General features: G+C 46.1%; 1 protein-coding gene across 6 annotated transcripts in view; it reads left to right on the forward strand.

The window, feature by feature from the left end:
- Positions 1-20,133, forward strand: part of LOC132406000 (leucine-rich repeat and IQ domain-containing protein 4-like) — a 155,712-nt gene that overhangs the window by 31,575 nt on the left and 104,004 nt on the right. For all 6 annotated transcript variants that reach the window (XM_059991131.1, XM_059991145.1, XM_059991114.1 and 3 more), the window contains exon 4: positions 15,205-15,343. In XM_059991131.1, coding sequence (XP_059847114.1) covers positions 15,205-15,343 — 139 coding nt within the window. The remainder of the gene's footprint in view (positions 1-15,204; positions 15,344-20,133) is intronic.

Below are 20,133 nucleotides of genomic sequence, written 5' to 3' on the forward strand. Positions count from 1 at the left end.
AAGCCACAGAAAGGGTGCAGAGGAGATTTACAAGGATCTTGCCTGGATTGGAGAGCAAGATTGGATTGGATTGCCTTATGAGAATAGGTTGAGTGAACTCGGCCTTTTCTCTTTGGAGCGATGGAGGATGAGAGGTGACCTGATAGAGGTGTACAAGATGATGAGAGGCATTGATCATGTGGATAATCAGAGGCTTTTTCCCAGGGCTGAAATGGTTGCCACAAGCCGACACAGGTTTAAGGTGCTGGGGAGCACGTACAGAGGAGATGTCAGGGGTATTCAGAGAGTAAACACGAGGAAATCTGCAGATGCTGGAAATTTAAACAACACACACAAAATGCTGGTGGAACACAGCAGACCAGGCAGCATCTATAAGGAGAAGCACCGTCGACATTTCGGGCCTAGACCCTTCGTCAGGACTAACTGAAAGGAAAGATACTAAGAGATTTGAAAGTAGTGGGGGGAAGGGGAAATGTGAAATGATAGGAGAAGACCAGAGGGGGTGGGATGAAGCTGAGAGCTGGAAAGGTGATTGGCGAAAGTGATACAGAGCTGGAGAAGGGAAAGGATCATGGGACAGGAAGCCTCGGGAGAAAGAAAAGGGGAGGGTGGTGAGTGCGTGGAATGGGCTGCCGGGAATGTTGGTGGAGGTGGATACAATTGGGTCTTTTAAGAGACTTTTGGATAGGTACATGGAGCTTAGTAAAATTGAGGGCTATAGGTAAGCCTAGTAATTTCTGAGGTGGGGACATGTTCAGCACAACTTTGTGGGCTGAAGAGCCTGTATTATGCTGTAGGGTTTCTAGGTTTCTACTGGCATGGTGCCAAAGGACTGGAAAATTGCAAATGTCACTCCACTCTTTAAGTAAGGAGTGAGGTAGCAGAAAGGAGATTATAGACAAGTCTGCCTGACCTCAGTGGTTGGGAAGATGTTGGAGTCAACTGTTAAGGGTGATGTTATGGAGTACTTGGGCAAGAAAGGACAAAGTCAGCATGGTTTACTTAAGGGAAAATCTTGCCTGATGAACTTGTTGGAATTCTTTGAGGAGATTACATGTTGGATGGATAAAGGGGATGTAGTGGATGTTCAAACATGAGGAAATCTGCAGATGCTGGAAATTCAAACAACACACACAAAATGCTGCTGGGAACACAGCAGGCCAGGCAGCATCTATAGGAAGAAGCACTGTCAATGTTTCGGGCTGAGACCCTTTGTCAGGACTAACTGAAAGGAGAGATACTAAGAGATTTGAAAGTAGTGGGGGGAAGGGGAAATGCGAAATGATAGGAGAAGACTGGAGGAAAGGTGATTGGCGAAAGTGATACAGGGCTGGAGAAGGGAAAGGATCATGGGACGGGAGGCCTTGGGAGAAAGAAAGGGGGAAGGGGGAGCACCAGAGGGAGATGGAGAACAGGCAGGGTGATGGGCAGAGAGACAGAAGAAAAACCAAACAACTAAATATGTCAGGGATGGGGTAAGAATGGGAGGAGGGGCATTAATGGAAGTTAGAGAAGTCAATGTGCATGCCATCAGGTTGGAGGCTACCCAGCCGGTATATAAGGTGTTGTTCCTCCAACCTGAGTGCGGATTCATCTTGACAGTAGAGGAGGCCATGGATAGACATATCAGAATGGGAATAGGACGTGGAATTAAAATGTGTGGCCACTGGGAGATCCTGCTTTCTCTGGCGAACCAAGCGTAGGTGTTCCATGAAACAGTCTCCCAGTCTGCGTCGGGTCTCACCAATATATAAAAGGCCACATCGGGAGCACCAGACACAGTATACCACACCAGCCGACTCACAGGTGAAGTGTCGCCTCACCTGTTCTGTCTGGGGCCCTGAATGGTGGTAAGTGTAAGGGCAGGTGTAGCACTTGTTCCGCTTACAAGGATAAGTGCCAGAAGGGAGATCGGTGGAAAGGGATGGGGGGGACGAGTGGACAAGGGAGTCGTGTAGGGAGCGATGCCTGCAGAAAGCAGAAAGGGGGGGAGAGGGAAAGATGTGTTTGGTAGTGGGATCCCGTTGGAGGTGGCAGAAGTTACAGAGAATTATACGTTGGACCTGGAGGCTGGTGGGGTGGTAGGTGAGGACAAGGGGAACCCTATCCCGAGTGGGGTGGCGGGTGGATGGGTTGAGGGCAAATGTGTGGGAAATGGAAGAGATGCGTTTGAGAGCAGAGTTGATGGTGGAAGAAGGGAAGCCCCTTTGTTTAAAAAAGGAAGACATCTCCTTTGTCCTGTAATGAAAATCCTCATCCTGACAGCAGATGCAGCGGAGATGGAGGAATTGTGAGAAGGGGATAGCATTTTTGCAAGAGACAGGGTGGGAAGAGGAATAGTCCAGGTAGCTGTGAGAGTCTGTGGGCTTATAGTAGATATCAGTAGATAGGCCGTCTCCAGAGATGCAGACAGAAAGATCAAGAAAGGGGAGGGAGGTGTCAGAAATGGACCAGGTAAATTTGAGGGCAGGGTGAAAGTTGGAGGCAAAGTTAATGAAGTCAACAAGTTCAGCAAGCGTGCAGGAGGCAGCGCCAATGCAGTCGTCGATGTAGCGAAGGAAAAGAGGGGGACGGATACCTGTATAGACCTGGAACATGGACTGTTCCACAAAGCCAACAAAAAGGCAAGCATAACTGGGACCCATACAGGTGCCCATGGCTACACCCTTGGTTTGGAGGAAGTGGGAAGAGCCGAAGGAGAAATTATTGAGAGTAAGAACTAATTCCACTAGACAGAGGAGAGTGGTGGTAGAGGGGAATTGGTTAGGTCTGGAATCCAAAAAGAAACAAAGAGCTTTGAGACCGTCCAGGTGGGGGATGGAGGTATATAGGGACTGGACATCCATGGTGAAAATAAGGCAGTGGGGGCCAGGGAACTTAAAATCATTGAAAAAATTCAAAGCGTGAGAAGTGTCATGAACATAGGTGGGAAGAGATTGAACAAGGGGGGATAAAACAGGGTCAAGATATGCAGAAATGAGTTCAGTGGGGCAGGAGCAAGCTGAGACAATAGGTTTACCTGGACAGGCAGGTTTGTGATCTTGGGTAGGAGGTAGAACCGGCAAGTGCGGGGTGTGGAAACTGAGGTTGGTGGCAGTAGATGGGAGATGTAGTGGATGTTGTATATTTGGATTTTGGAAAGGCCTTTGACAGGGTGTAACACATGAGGCTGCTTACCAAGTTAAGAGTCCATGGTAGTACAGTAAAGTTACTGGTATGGTTAGAGCATTAGCTGATTGGTAGGAGACAATGAGTGGGAATAAAAGGATCCTTGTCTGGTTGGCTGGCTGTGACTAGTGGTGTTGTGCAAGGGTCGATGTTCGGACCGCTTCTTCTTATGATGCATATCAATGATTCAGATGATGGAATAGATGGCTTTGTTGTCAATTTGCAGATGATATGAAGACTGGTGGAGAGGTAGGTAGTGTTGAGAAAACATGTAGGCTGCAGAAGGACTAAGACAGATTAGGCAAGAAAGTGGCAAATGAAATACAGTGTTGGAAAATGCATGGCTCTCCACTTTGGTGGTAGAAATAGATGTGCAGACTATTTTCTAATTTGGGAGAAAATCAAAAAATCTGAGATCAAATGGACTTGGGAGACCTTGTGCAGAACAACCTAAATGTTAACTTGCAGGTTGAATCAGTGGTGAGGAAAGCAAATGTAATGTTAGCATTCATTTAAAGAGGTCTAGAATACAAGAGTAAGGATGTGATGTTGAGCCTTTAAAAGACACTGATGAGGCCTCATCTTGAGTAGTGTGAGCAGTTTTGGGCTCTGCATCTCAAAAAAGGTGTGCTAGCATTGGAGAGAGTTCAGAGGAGATTCATAAGGATGATTCTGGGAAAGAAAGGTTATCATGCGAGGAACATTTGATGGCTCTGTGTATGTACTCACTGGAATTTAAAAGGATGGGGGGGGAACCTCATTAAAACCTTTCTAATGTTAAAAGCCCAAGACAGAGGAGATGTAGAAAAGATGTTTCCCATGGTGGGATAGTCTAGGACAAGAAGCCATAGCCTCAGGATAGAAGGCATCCATTTAAAACAGAGTTGCAGAGAAATTTCTTTATCCAGGGGGTGATGAATTTTGGGGAATTTGTTATCACAGGCAGTTATGAAGGCCAGGTCATTGGGTATATTTAAGGCACAGCTTGATAGGTTCTTGATTGGACATGGTATCGAAGGTTATGGGGAGAAGGCTGGAGAGTGGGGCTGAGGAGTGTAAAAAAGGATCAGCCATGATTGAATAGCGGAGTAGATTCGATGGGCCAAATAGCCTAATTCTGCTCCTCTTATCTTATGGTCTTATATTTAAAGCAAAAATTGATACTGTAGTTTCCTAATTGGTCAAGGCATCAAAAGATATGGCGAGAAGGCAGTTTTATGGGGTTGAGTGAGATCTGGGAACAGCTATGATGAATGGCTGAATGGCCTAATTCTGCAAGGATGAGAACATTGGCTGGAATTTCTGGGTGGAAATTTGAAAAGCACTGGATAGATAAATCCCAGAGATGAAGTAGTATTCTAAAGGGAAAGTGAGGCAACAGTGGCTTTCAAGGAAAGCCAAAGACAGCATAAAAGGAGTCATAAAAAAGAGCAGTGGGAAGTTAGAGGATAGGGAAGCTTTTAAAAATCACCAGAGGGCAACTAGAAAAACTGTAAGGAGAGAAAAGATGAAATATGAAGAGAAGCTAGCCAAAAATATCAGAAGATACCAGAACGTCTTTTCAGATATATAAACTGCAAAAGAGAAAAGAGAATGGATATCAGACTGCTGGAAAATGATGCTGGAGAGGTAGTAATGGGGGTGGTGGGGGGGTAGAAGCAAAGAAATAGAGGATGAACTTAAGTAATTTGCATCATCTTTACTATGGAAGACACTAGCAGTATGTCAGAACTAGTAATACTCAGAATGTTATGGTCCGGTCCGGAGCCCGCATTCCGGGTCTCAATCTGATCCATGTATTCCTGACTCTGGGTCTTATAACTGTCCTTCCTTTTGCCCTTGAGCCCAATTAGTCATATCTGTGGTTCATCATGGCTTGTTGGGGATCAAGGAGGCGCACCTGATACCCATCGGCTGGTGGTGTATATAGGGGGCTCTGGGATTGAGTTGGGGGGTTGTCCTGTTTTTGCCCGGTATGTGCTGATCCTGTCTGGTTCGCCTTGTTTGTGCTGTTCGCCTTCCTATCCTGGTTGTCCTGCTTATCCTGTTCCTCTGGTTGCCCTGGCTTGGAGTTCCCCTCGTTAAAGATGAGTTCTTTGAGTAAGTCTGGTAGTTGCCCTGGACCAAGTTCCCTTCTTATCCCTGCCTCCATTGGGCAAGCCTGGCTGGACTGCTGTTGCCCGGTGGGGGACTCTGCCCCTTTCCATCCCTTGCTGCTGACAGGTTCTACCCTGCAACCTACCCAGGTGCCCTGTGACCTGCTCAGGCCCCCGTGTTCCTGCCTGGGAGGTCTGGGCCCTGCCTAGGAGTTATGTGGCTGCCCAGAGGTCTCTGCCCTTACCTATCTCTCATTGTTGACAGGTTGTGCCCTGCTACCTACCCAGGTGTCCTGAGACCTGTCCAGGCCCCCCGTGTTCCTGCCTGGGAGGTCCAGGCCCTGCCCAGGAGTTATGAGGCCCGCCCAGTGAGCTCCAAGACTCTGCCTTGCCCGAACTCCAGGATCCTCCTTGCTTGCCTGAACTCTAAGACTTTCTCAGAACCCCAGCATCACCTTGAATGTCATGTCCCTCATGCACACCACAGTCTCCATGTTTTGTCTCTCGTTTAGTTGTTCCCGTTCTGCCCCTAGTATTTCAGTGCCTGCGTCCCACGCTTGGGTCCAGCCTCCTGTCCCCTTATGACACACAAGTGATTGTAGTTGCTATGGCTTGGGAAGTGCGAAGGAGAAAGTGCTTGAAAAACTAATATCTGAGTGTAGATGAATCACCTGGTCCAGATGGACCATACCCCAGGATTCTGAAAGAGGTAGCTGAAGAGATTGTGATGGCATTCGTAATGATCTTTCAAGAATCACTAGGTTCTGGAATGGTTCCAGGGAAATGAAAAATTGCAAATGCTACTCCACATTTGAAGAAGGAAGGGACTAGGAAGAAAGGAAATTATACCCAGTTAATGTGACTTAAGTGGTTGGGAATTCATTATTAAGGATTAGGTTTTGGAGTACTCAGACGCACATGAAGAAATAGGCCAAAATCAGTATGGCTTCCTTAAGAGGAAATCTTGCTTGACAAATCTGTTGGAATTCTTTGAGAAAATAACAAGCAGGGTAAATAAAGGAGACTCAATGGATGTTGGTTACTTGGATTTGACGAGGTGCCACACGTGAGTCTGCTTAACAAGACAGGAGCCCTTGGTATTACAGAAAATATATTAGCATGGATAGAACATTGCAGACGGATTTGGACCAGCTGAAAAAATGGCTGAAAAATGGCAGATGGAGTTTAATGCAGACAAGTAGGACTAATCAAAATAGGACATACATGGTAAATGATAGGGCATTGAGGGGTGCAGTAGAACAGAGTAATCTAGGAATAATGGTGCATAATTCCCTGAAGGTGGAATCTCATGTGGATAGGGTGGTGAAGAAAGCTTTTGGCATGCTGGCCTTTATAAATCAGAGCATTGAGTATAGCAGCTGGGATATAATGTTAAAATTGTACAAGGCATTGGTGAGGCCAGATTTGGAGTATTGTGTACAGTTCTGGTCACTGAATTATAGGAAAGATGTTAACAAAATAGAGAGAGTACAGAGGAGATTTACTAGAATGTTACCTGGGTTTCAGCACCTAAGTTACAGAGAAAGGTTGAACGAGTTAGGTCTTTATTCTTTGGAGCATAGGAGGTTGAGGGGGGGGGGGGGACTTGATAGAGGTATTTAAAAATTATGAGGGGGATAGATAGAGTTGACATGGATAGGCTTTTTCCATTGAAAGTAGGGGAGATTCAAACAAGAGGGCATGAGTTAAGAGTTAGGGGCAAAAGTTTAAGGGTAACACAATAACTTCCTTATTCAGAGAGTGGTAGCTGTGTGGAACGAGCTTCCAGTAGAAGTGGTAGAGGCAGGTTCGATTTTGTCATTTAAAAAAAAATTGGATAGATATATGGACAGGAAAGGAATGGAGGGCTATGGGCTGAGTGCAGGTAGGTGGGACTAAGTGAGAGTAAACGTTCGGCATGGACTAGAAGGACCGAGATGGCTGGTTTCCGTGCTGTAATTGTTATATGATTATATAAGTGTAAGGTATTGCACTTTGGAAGGACAAGCCAAGGTAGAACACATAAGGTAAATGGTAGGACCCTGAGGAGTGCAGTAGAACAGAGGGATCGGGGAGTAATTCCCTAAAAGTAGCGTCACAGGTAGATAGGGTCATAAAGAGAGCTTTTGGCACATTGACCTTTATAAATCAAAGTATTGAGTATAAGAGTTGGAATGTTATGGTGAGGTTGCAGCGATGTGCTACACACAGTGCTGAAATAACGATATGCAGTCGGTAAGTCGTTTCAAGACTAGTTTATTCAAACTTCTCGGCGCTGGCATTTAAATCCCTAGCACCCGCCCTCTCCGGGCAGAAGTGATGTCAGAGGTGCATTACCAAAGTCTCCCCCCGCGCGCTGGCTATTTGTGAGCCGGTTCACCTGAGCAGGAAGTGGGTCGCCACATAACCCCCCTCCAGAACCGGCGACACACCCCCCAATGTCCACAGTCTGGATCAGCCTCTGTTTGGGAGGTCTGCCTCTGCGCCGCGGTGCCTGAACTTCGTCCGCCTGCACCAAGTCCACATGGGCTGGTTTGAGTCGGTCCACCATGAAAACCTCCTCTCTCCCCCCAACGTCTAGAACATAGGTGGACCTGTTGTTGTTGATCACCTTGAATGGCCCCTCATAAGGCCGCTGTAGCAGTGCCCAGTGTCTTCCCCTTCGTACAAACACAAACTTACAGTTCTGCAGGTCTTTGGGTACATGGGTTGGGGTCCATCTGTGCCGTGAAGCTGGTACGGGGGCCAGGTTGCCGAGCCTTTCACGTAGCCTGTCCAGGACTGCTGCGGGTTCTTCCTCTTGCCCCCTTTGCCCCCTTGGGGCTGGTATGAACTTTCCTGGGACGGCCAGGGGCGCACCGTACACCAACTCGGCTGACGAGGCGTGCAGATCCTCTTTGGGCACTGTACGAATTCCAAGCAGGACCTAGGGAAGCTCGTCCACCCAGTTAGGTCCTCTCAGGCGGGCCATGAGAGCCGACTTCAAGTGACGGTGGAAGCGTTCCACCAGTCCGTTTGACTGTGGGTGGTAGGCAGTTGTGTGGTGTGCTGCGTTCCCAACAGGCTGGAGGTGAACTGGGCGCCTCTGTTGGAGGTAATGTGGGCCGGTACTCCGAAGTGTGCTACCCAGATTGCAATCAGTGCTCGGGCGCAGGAATCGGCAGATGTGTCGGTGAGCGGGACCGCCTCTGGCCACCTCGTGAACCGGTCTACCATAGTTAGGAGGTACTGCGCTCCTCAGGACACTGGTAGGGGGCCCACGATATCCACATGAATGTGGTCGAACCTCCGGTGGGTGGGTTCGAAATGCTGCGGTGGGGCTTTAGTGTGCCGCTGCACCTTGGCTGTTTGGAACTGCGCGCACGTTCTGGCCCATTAACTGACCTGCTTGCGAAGTCCGTGCCACGCAAACTTGCTGGAGACCAGCCGGACAGTTGTCCTGATAGATGGGTGCGCCAAACTGTGTATGGAGTCGAAAACTCGCCGCCTCCAGGCTGCCGGGACGATGGGGTGAGGTTGGCCGGTAGCCACATCGCACAGGAGGGTCCTATCACCTGAACCTACGAGAAAGTCCTGCAGCTGCAATCCCGAGACTGCGGTCCTGTAGCTGGGCATCTCATCGTCTGCCTGCTGCACCTCCGCCAGTGCTGCATAGTCCACCCCCAGGGACAGGGCCTGGACAGCTGGTCTGGAGTGTGCGTCCGCCAAGACATTGCCCTTTCCCAAGACATGCTGGATGTCCGTCGTGTACTCGGAGATGTAGGACAGATGTCACTGCTGGCGAGCCAACCAGGGATGGGACACCTTCATGAATGCGAAGGTCAACGGTTTGTGGTCCGTGAACACGGTGAACAGCCTGCCTTCTAAGAAGTACCTGAGATGCCGGATTGCCAGATACAGTGTCAACAGCTCCCGGTCGAAAGCACTGTACTTGAGTTTGGGTGGTCGTAGGTGCTTGCTGAAGAATGCCAGGGGTTGCCAGCGCCCCTCGATGAGCTGCTCCTGCACCCCACCGACTGCTGTGTTGGATGCGTCCACCATGAGGGCAGTCGGATTGTCCATTCTGGGTGCACCAGCATCACGGCATCTGCCAAGGCTTTCTTGGCTTTAACGAAAGCGGCCGCGGCTTCCTCAACCCAAGTAATGTCCTTGCCTTTACCCGACATCAGGGTGTACAAAGGGTGCATGATACGGGCTGCTGAGGGGAGGAAATGGTGGTAGAAGTTCACCATACCAACGAACTCCTGCAGGCCTTTGACCGTGTTGGGCCGGGCAAAGTGGCGGATTGTGTCTACCTTGGTGGGCAGAGGTGTTGCCCCTTCTTTGGTAATCCTGTGTCCCAGGAAGTCGATGGTATTGAGACTAAACTGGCATTTGGTCGGGTTGCTCGTGAGGCCGAAATCACTCAGGCGGGAGTAGAGCTGGCGGAGGTGGGACAGATGCTCCTGACGACAACTACTGGCTATAAGGATGTCGTCCAAATAGATGAATGCAAAGTCCAGGTCATGTCCCACTGTGTCCATTAGCCGCTGGAGCATCTGTGCAGCATTCGGAGGAACTCGAACAGGCCGAACAGGGTGATGAGTGCTGTTTTGGGGATTGTCTTCAGGGTGCACTGGGATTTGATGATATCCCCGGACGAGGTCTATTTTGGAAAAGATTCTTGCCCCGTGCAGGTTTGCTGCAAAGTCCTGTATGTGCAGCACAGGGTAGTGATCTGGAGTAGTAGCCTCGTTCAGTCTGCAATAGTCACCGCATGGTCTCCAACCCCCGGTTGCTTTGGGCACCATGTGCAGGGGGGAGGCCCATGGGCTGTCGGACCTCCGTACGATCCCCAATTCCTCCATCCTCTTGAACTCCTCCTTCACCAGGCGGAGCTTTTCTGGGGGGAGACTTCATGTGCGGGCGTGGAGGGGTGGTCCTTGGGTCGGAATGTGGAGCTGTACCCCGTGTCTGGGCATGGCTGCCGTGAACTACGTTGCCAGAATCGATGGAAAGTCCGCCAGGATTCTGGTGAATTTGTTCTCCGACAGCGTGATGGAGTCCAGGTGTGGGGCCGGCAACTTGGCTTCACTCAGGGAGAACGTCTGGAAAATCTCGGCGTGTACCAGTCTTTTCCCTTGTAAGTCAACCAGCAGGCTGTGAGCTCGCAAGAAGTCCAACCCCAGGAGTGGTTGGGCCACCGTGGCCAGTGTGAAGTCCCACGTGAACCAGCTGACGCTGAACTGCAGCTGCACTGTGCGGGTGCCATAGGTCCGTATCGTGCTGCTGTTTGCGGCCCTTGGGGTGGGTCCTGGTTTCCTGTTGCGGGTGTCATACCCCGTCGGGGTCAAGACACTGATTTCTGCTCCGGTGTCAACCAAAAAGCGGCATCCCGACTGTTTGTCCCAGACGTACAAGAGGCTGTCCTGGTGGCCAGCCACCATAGTCATTAGCGGCAGCTGGCCCTGGCCCTGGCCCTTGCAGGGCGGGCGACAACGGCAAGCTTTTGTGCCCCACCGCTGGTGTTAGAAACACCACTGTTCACTGGCCTCCTCACTCCTGCCTCTGTGTTGTGTGCGCCCCCCTGCCGGGCCTGGTCTGGTCTGCTGTTGGGCATGTGGCCTGGTAATCTGACCGACAGACGCCACGCTTTCCCTCTTGGCTTTCCACAACACCTCTGCCCGGGCTGCCACCTTCTGGGGGTCGCTGAAATCTGCGTCAGCCAGCAGCAGATGTATGTCCTGGGGCAGTTGCTCTGAGAACGCTTGCTCAAACATGAGGCAGGGCTTGTGTCCGTCAGCCAGGGACAGCATCTCGTTCATCAATGCTGACGGTAGTCTGTCTCCCAAACCGTCCAGGTGAAGCAGGTGGGCACCTCGCTCACGGTGTGAGAGGCCAAGGGTCCCAATGAGCAGCGCTTTGAATGCTTCATATTTGCCTTCTTCCGGGGGCGACTGTATGAAATCCGCAACCTGGGAGGCCGTCTCCTGGTCAAAGGTGCTCACCACGTGGTAGTAACGCGTGGAATCAGAGGATATCTGCCGAATCTGGAACTGGGCTTCTGCTTGGCTAAACCACACACATGGTCGCAGCAAACAGAAAGTTGGCAGTTTTAGTGAAACTGTGTGAACAGCTGAAGAGTCGGTCATCTTTGGTCCAAATCCCGTTTGGACCGTTGGGGTCACCAATGTAGCGACGTGCTACACACAGCTCTGAAATAACAACACGTAGTTGGTAAGTCATTTCGAGACTAGTTTATTCAAACTTCGCGGCGCTGGCATTTAAATCCCTAGCGCCCGCCCTCTCCGGGCAGAAATGACATCAGAGGTGCATTACCAAAGTCTCCCCCTGCGCACTGGCTGTTTGTGAGCCAGTTGGCCTGCGCAGAAAGTGGGTCACCACAAGGTTGTATAAGACATTGGTGAGGCCAAATTTGGAGTATTGTGAACAGTTTTGGTCACCTAATTACAGGAAGGATATTAATAATGTTGAAAGAGTGCAGAGAAGGTTTACAAGGATGTTGCCAGGACTTGAGAAACTGAGTTACAGAGAAAGGTTGAATAGGTTAGGACTTTATTCCCTGTAACGTAGAAGAATGAGGGGAGATTTGATAGAGGTATATAAAATTATGATGGGTATAGATAGAGTGAATGCAAGCAGGCTTTTTCCACTGAGGCTAGGGGAGAAAAAAACCAGAGTACATGGGTTAAGAGTGAAGGGGGAAATGTTTAAAGGGAACATTGCGGGGGGGCTTCTTCACACAGAGTGGTGGGAGTGTGGAATGAGCTGCCAGATAAAGTGGTGAATGCGGGCTCACTTTTGACATTTAAGAAAAACTTGGACAGGTATATGGATGAGAGGAGTTTGGAGGATATGGACCAGGTGCAGGTCAGTGGGACTAGGCAGAAAAATAGTTCAGCACAGCCAAGAAGGGCCAAAGGGCCTGTTTCTGTGCTGTAATGTTCTATGGTTCTATTGGCTGGTTAGAAGGAGGCAAATCAGCCATTTCTCTGTCCATACTAATAAAGGAATTCAGGAAGACTTTTCAGGTTGGCTGCTGGTGTCTGGTGGTGTTCCACAGAGATTATTGTTGCTACCAATTCTTTTTAGATATATGTCCGTGATTTGGATGACAGAATTGATGGTTTTGTGGCCAAGTTGTAGACGATACATAGATAGTTGGAGGGGCAAGTAATGTTGAGGAAGCAGCGAGTCTGCAGAATGAGGTAGACCGATCAGGAGAATGGTCAAGGAAGTGGCAGATGAAATATGGTCATGCACTTTGATAGAAGGAATAAAGACATAGACGATTTTCTAAATGTGAAGAAAATTCAAAGATCAGAAGTGTGAAGGGACTTGAGATTCCTTCTGCAGGATTCTGTAAACGTTAACTTACAGGTTGAAACAGTGCTAAGGAAGTTATGATATTAGCATTCATTTTGAGAGGACTGGAATATAACAGCAAGGATATAATTCTGGAGCTGTATAAGGGCATTGGTCAGATTGCTGCTGGAGTATTGTGAGCAGTTTTGGGTTCCTTAGCTAAGAAAAGATGTGCTGGCATTGGAGCAGGTCCAGACAATATTCATGAGAATTCCTAGAATGATTGGATTAACCACTGTACCATTGAGAGCATACTCACCAACTGCATCTCAGTGTGGTATAGCAATTGTCCCGTATCGGACAGCAAAGCACTCCAGCGTGTAGTGAAAACTGAACTGCGGATTATAGGCACCCAATTGCCCACCATTGAGAACATCTACCATAAACGCTGCCTGGGCAGGGCAAAAAGCATTATCAAGGATGCATCTCACCCTAACCATGGACTTTTTACTCTGCTTCCATCTGGTAGGCACTGCAGGAGCCTCTGCTCCCACACCAGCAGGCACAGGAAGAGCTTCTTCCCTGAGGCTGTGACCCTGCAGAACCTCACATCACAGCGCTAAGCAGTATTGCACCCATATTGTACTGTCTCAGTACTTTTATATTTGTGTGCTATAGCACTTACTTTTTATTTGCAGTTATTTTGTAAATAACACTATTCTTTGCATTTCTGGTTAGATGCTAACTGCATTTCATTTGGCTTTGTATCTGTACTCAGCACAATGACAATAAAGTTGAATCAAATCTAATCTAATCTTAATGTATTAGGAGCGTTTGATAACTTTGGGTCTGTACTTGCTGAAGTTTAGAAGAATGAGGAGGGACTTCATTGAAACCTATCGAATATTGAAAGGCCTAGATAGAGTGGATGTGGGGAGGATGTTTCCTATAGTGGGGGCATTATGACTAGAGAGCACTAGAGAGGACATCCCTTTAGAACAGAGGATGAAAAGGAATTTCTTTAGCCTAGCGGTAATGAATCTGTGGAATTCATAGCCACAAACTGTGGCTTGGAGGCCAAGTAATTGAGTATATTTAAAAGGGAGGCAGATAGGTTCTTCATTACTCAGGGTGTCAAAGTTTACGAGGGGGAAGGCAGGAGAATGAGTTTGAGAGGGGTAACACATCAGCCATGATTGAATGGTGGAGCAAACCTGATGGGTTGAATAGCCTAATTCTTCTCCTATGGAAGGACTGTTTGAGGTCCTGAATGGAATGAGGGAAGAGGTGCAGTGGCAGGTACAGCATGTGTCCTGTTTACTGATAGGATTCCCTTGGAAATGGCAAAAGTTATGAAGAATGATATAATGAATACGGAGGCTTGTGGATTGGTAGGTAAGGATAAGGGCAATCCTATCCCTGTAAAGAGAGTAGGAGGGTAAGGGTAGCTGTGTGGGAAATGGAGGAAATGTGGGTGAAGGCAGTATCAATGGTGGTGGAAGGGAAACCCTCAAAGTTGAAAAAAGAGAATGTTCTTGAAAGGAAAACCTCATCCTAAGAACAAGTGTGGCAGACATAGAGGAACTAAGAGAAGAGATAGCACTTTTACATGTGACAGGGTGGGAAGAAGTATAAAACATAGAACATAGAAATATACAGTACATTACAGGCCCTTCAGCCCAAAATGTTGTGCCAACCATGTAAACTACTCTAAAGCCTAGAACTAGTATAGTCAAGATAACTGTGAGAGTCAGTAAATTTGTAAATGACATCAATGGATAGCTGTTTCCAGAGATCGAGAAAGTGGTAAGGAGTAGAAGAGAAGCCTACAAACATGCCCACAACCACCATTGGTTGAGGGAGGACTCAAATGGGCTTCAGTGCATTTTGTAGCACATGTTTAGCACACCATAGGGAGGCGAAGGACAAAAATAAAACAGAAAGCATGTACACCAGGCTCAAGGACAGCTTCTAATGCACTGATGAAAGACTATTGAATGCTTCCCTGGTAGAATAAGATGGACAATCTCATGATCTACCTCATTGTGACTTTTCTCCTTCTGTTTATCTGCAAGGCACTTCATCTGTTACTGGCTCCTTGATTGTGGCCTGCAACCATCAGGTTCCTGGACTGGCTGCAACGTTGAACTAATTCTATGGTTATGGAATCATGTTTGAGGACTCCCTAAGTTCATGTTCTCTGTGTTATTTAACTTTTATTTATTCTTTGCATGATTTATTTTTTATAATCTTGGGTGTTTGCCAGTCTTTGTTGTATGGGTTTTTTAATGGGCTCTGTTGTATTTCTTTGCTTTGTGGCTACCTGCAAGAAGATAAATTCCAAGGTAGTATATGATATACATACTTTGATAATAAATGTTCTTTGAACAACTTTGTAACACTTTATTCTGTATTCTGTTCTTGTCTTACCTTGTATTGCCACAATGTAATGTAGTAATGAATTAATCTGTATGGATAATATGCAAGTCGTTTTTAGCTGTACCTCAGTGGATATCACAATGAAGCTTCCCTAAGTTTTCCATGTTAGAAAAGAGAAGAAAGCATAGCAATGCTTCTTATTGCAGAAGCCACATTCAATCAAACTGCATCCTAAACTCATTCTTTCTGTTTGCAGAAACTGAAGGAATTGTATCTTGAGAACAATGAAATTGAGTTTTTGCCATCAACGATTGGGCTACTCCAGAACCTGACTGTACTTGACTGTCATGAAAACCGTCTGTTGGAGATTCCTGACTCAATATCAGATATTCAAGGTACACAGCTCTATCTGCCTCTCAGCTCGGTGTCCGATTCCAGCCCTGGCTGAGGATACCTCAGGAAGTGGAATAATTTACTCAAGGATAAAGAGGGGAACATTTGTTTGGATGCAAAGGATGTGGGTGAGGTCCATAGTGAGTACTTTAAATCAGTGTTTGCCAAGAAGAAGAATGTGGAGGATAGCGAGATCAGTCCCAAGAGTATTAATATGTTAGGACATTTTGAGGTAAGGGAGGAGGATTGGGCCTCTTGAAGAATGTTAAGGTGTATAAGCCCCCAGACCTGATGGGATATAACCCAGATTATTGAGAGAGGCAAGAAAAAAGATGTGTGGGGTATTTTCCAATAACTTTGTGTTCTGTAGCCAGAGGTGAGGTCTCGGAGGACTGATTGGTGAGTAATTAATATTGTTCCATTATTCAAGAAGAGAATAAGGGATAATCCTGGAAACTATAGACCAGTGAGTTTCATGTCAGTAGTAGAGATGTTACTGCAGAGAATTCTTAGAGATAGGATTTATGAGCAAGACCTAATTAGGGAGAGCCAGCATAACTTTGTACAGGGCAAGTCATATCTTTCTAATTGGATCAAGACTTTTGACTAGGTGATGAGGGTGACTGAAGGAGATAGAGTGGTGGATGTTGTCTACATGGAGTTTAGTAGGGCATTTGACAAGGTCCCTGATGGGAGACTCAACCAGAAGATTAATTACTGTCTTGTTTTTATCTACTGCTTTATTTAATTGCCTGAGAGGAAGCTAAACAGAGTGTCATTGTACCTATGTATAATGACAATAAAGGTCATTCAATTCAATTCATTCAATTCTATTCAATTAAGATGCATGAGATCAATGAAGAATTGGATTCAGAAGTAGCTTGCCCATCGAGAGTGGTGGTCAAAGGGAAACCTTTGACCAGATCCAGTGAAGAGCTGTCATTAGTGGTGTTCTGCAGAGATCTGTACTGGGACCTCTGTATAGACATGACCTGGATGAAATTGTAGAATGGTGGGTGAGTAAATTTGCAGATGATCAGAAGTTTGGTGGTGTTGTGGATAGTGTATAAGACTGGCAAAGAATATGATGGGATACAGATCAGTTGCAGATAATCCCAGTTTCCCATGTTAAGTCATAGTTTCAAGCTCTCACCTAAATACTGAAAAATATTGTGAGCACCTCTACGTCCACTGTCTGCCCGATCCCTGCCTGTCAAAATTAGGTACAGTATATCAGGCTCTCCACTCAGCCTTGTTTGATCCAAGAAAAAATATCAAATACAACCTTCAATTGGCTTGCCAGAAGACTGAGAGGAATGGTTATTGGGGCTTATAGACCTAGCTGAAAATATGGGTTGTTGAGTTAGTAAGTACATATAAAGATTGGTGACATTGTTGTTAATGTAGTATAAATGTTATTACTGTCAGTGTAACAACTGGAAGCTAAGTGTAACTGTAACTCAGAGTCAAAGCACAGAAACTGGTCATTTGGTCCATCTATTCCATGCAGAACCAGTTAAACTGCCTATTCCTATCGACCTGCACCCAGACCATAGCCCTCCATGCCTCCTGCCATCCATGTACCTATCTAAACTTCTCACAAACATTGAAATTGAGCTTGCATGCACTACTTGTGGTGGCAGCTCATTCCACACTCTCACTGAGTGAGGAAGTTTTCCCTCATGTTCCCCTTCAACTTTTCACCTTTCACCTTTACCCAAGACTTCTAGTTGTAGTCTCAACTTCAGTGGAAAAGACCTGCTTGCATTTACCCTCTCTATTCCCCTCATAATTTTGCATAATTTCTATCAGATGTCTCCTCATTCGTCTTAAGTTCCAAGGAAAAAGTAGTAACTTATACAATTTTTCCTTATAACTCAGGTCCTCCAGCCCTGACAACATCCTTGTAAATTCTCTCTGTATTCTTTCAAACTTCTTTACATTTTTACTGTGGGTAGATGACCAAAGCTGCACACAATCCTCCAACTTAGGCCTCTTCTACAACTTCAACAAAACATCCTATCTCCTGTACTCAATACTTTGATTTAAGAAGGCCAATATGCCAAAAGTTTTCTTTACAATCCCACCTACTTTTGTTGCCATGTCAGATGAGTCATGGACCTGTATTCCTAGATCCCTTTGTTCTACTGCAGTCCTCAGTGCCTTACCATTCACAATATAAAATCTACCCTGGTTGATCCTACTGAAGTGCAGCACTTCGCATTAAATTCCGTCTGTCATTTTTCAGCCCATTTTTCTAGCTGGTCAAGATTCCGCTCCAAGCTCTGATAGTCTTCCCTGATGTCCATTATACACCCAAAATTGGTATAATCTGCAAATTAATCACATTATTATCCAGATCATTGATAGAGATGACAGACAGCAATGGACCCAACACTGATCCTTGCAGCACATCTCTAGTTGCAGGCCTCCACTCGGAGAAGCAACCATCTACTTCTCATCACTGGTTTCTCCCACAAAGCTAATGCCTAATCCAATTTAAAAACTCATTTTGAATGCCAAGCGATTGAACCTTCTTGACCAACCTCCCATGCAGGACCTTGTGAAATGCCTTGCTAACGTCCATGTAGGTAACATCCACTGCCTTGCCTTCATCAACTTTCCTAGTAACTTCCTTGACATACCCTATGAGATTGCTTAGATACAACCTACCATGCACAAAGCCATGCTAACAATCCCTGTGCAGTCCCTGTCTATCCAAATACTCATATATCTGGTCCCTTAGAATACCTTCCAATAACCTTCCCACTACTGGTGTTAGGCTCCTGATTTATTTTTAGAGAATTTCTGAAACAGTGAAACAACATTAGCTATCCTCCAATCCTCTAGTACCTTCCCTGTCGCAAAGGATGATTTAAACATCTCTGCTAGGGCTCCTGCAATTTCTGTACTTGCTTCCCACAGGGTCCAAGGGACATCCTTTTCAGAGCCTGGGGAAATTATCGACCCTAATTGGCCTCGAGATTCCAAAATCTCCTGTTCTATAATCTGTATAGGGTAAGGAATTCACTGCTGCTTTGCCTCACTTCTATAGACTCTATGTCCGTCTCCTGAGTAATTACAGATGCAAAAAATCTATTTAAGATTTCCCCATCTCTTTTGGCTCCATGTATAGATTACCATTCATATCTTCAAGAGGACCAATTTTGTCCTTTGCAATCCTTTTGCTCTTAATAAATCCGTAGAGTCCCTTAAGACTGTCCTTCATCTGTATTCTGCATTTCTATTGTTTTATCTTGTTCTGCCTCACTACTATGTAAAAGATCTGATCTGTATGAACAAAATACAAGACAAGCTTTTCACTGCATCTCAATACATGTGACAATGATAAACTAGCTAATACCAGAGGAATGCCAAGGATATAATGGCATATAGATCATTTGCAGATATGGGCAGAGAAATGGCAAATGGAGTATATGATGGAGTTCTATGTTTTCTAAAATGGAGGGTTATGGGCTGTATAGGAGATTGATCACAGAATAGGTTTAGAAAGGTGAGCAGAACACCTGGACTGAAGAACAAGCATCATGCTGAACTGTTCTGTGTTATAATCTGGCCAAATGTGAGGTATTGCACTTTGGAAGATCACACATAAAGTACAGCACACTATTAGTAGCTGGATCGCTAACAGTGCTGATGCAGAATGGGATATTGGGTTATTGGAGTCCAAGCTGTCTGGAAAAATTGTCTAGTGAGGTATTGTAGGTGAAACTGAGTTATACGAAAGGTATGACCATGTTAATGGTGCTAAGTTATAGACCACCTAACAGTCCATAAAATTTACAGTAGCAGGGATGACAGCAGAGCAGCAATGGCTTGTTTCTGGGAAAAGTGAGGAAGGAGTAGGATATATTCCAAAAATGAAGAAGCACTCAAATGGTAATTGTGGCTGACGAGGGATGTCAATGCTAATATAAAAAGAGAGAGAAGAATCAGAATCAGGTTTATTATCACCAACAAGTTTTGTGAAATTTTGTGAACTTAGCAGCAACCGTTCAATTCAATACATAATAATGTTAGAATACATAATAATAAATAATCAAATTAATTAATTTCAGTATACATATATTGAATAGATTAAAAAATGTTCAAAAACATAAATAATATATATTTAAAAAGTGAAGTAGTGTTCACGGGTTCAATGTCCATTCAGAAATCGGATGGCAGAGGGTAAGAAGCTGTTCCTGAATTGCTGAGTGTGTGCCTTCAGGTTTCTGTACCTCCTGACTGTTGGTAACAATGATCAAAGGGCATGCCCTGGATGCTGGAGGTCCTTAATAATAGACACTGCCTTTCATTCCACCCCTAGCAGTGAGAGGTTGAAAATGTTCTTGAAGATGTTCTAGGTACTTTATAGGCTAGTACCTAAAATGGAGCTGACTAAAGATGGTGCTGTACTTTGTGTGATCTTCCAAAGTGCAATACCTCACATTTGGCCAGATTATAACATAGAACAGTTCAGCACAATGCTGGTCCTTCAACCCAGGTGTTCTGCTCACCTTTCTAAACCTATTCTGTGATCAATCTCCCCTGCAGCTTCTTTCAAACCTGCGCAGTAGCCCCCTCCCTCCCTCCATACCAGACAGTGATGCAGCCTGCCAGAATGCTCTCCATGGTACATCTATATAAGTTTTTGAGTGTTTTTGTTGACATACCAAATCTCTTCAAACTCCAAATGAATATAGTTGCTGTCTTGCCTTCTTTATAGCTGCATCGATATGTTGGGACCAGGTTAGGTCCTCAGAGATCTTGACACTCAGGAATTTGAAGC

Source organism: Hypanus sabinus, chromosome 2 (assembly GCF_030144855.1).
Source record: "Hypanus sabinus isolate sHypSab1 chromosome 2, sHypSab1.hap1, whole genome shotgun sequence".
In the NCBI taxonomy this organism is placed as follows: Eukaryota; Metazoa; Chordata; class Chondrichthyes; order Myliobatiformes; family Dasyatidae; genus Hypanus; species Hypanus sabinus.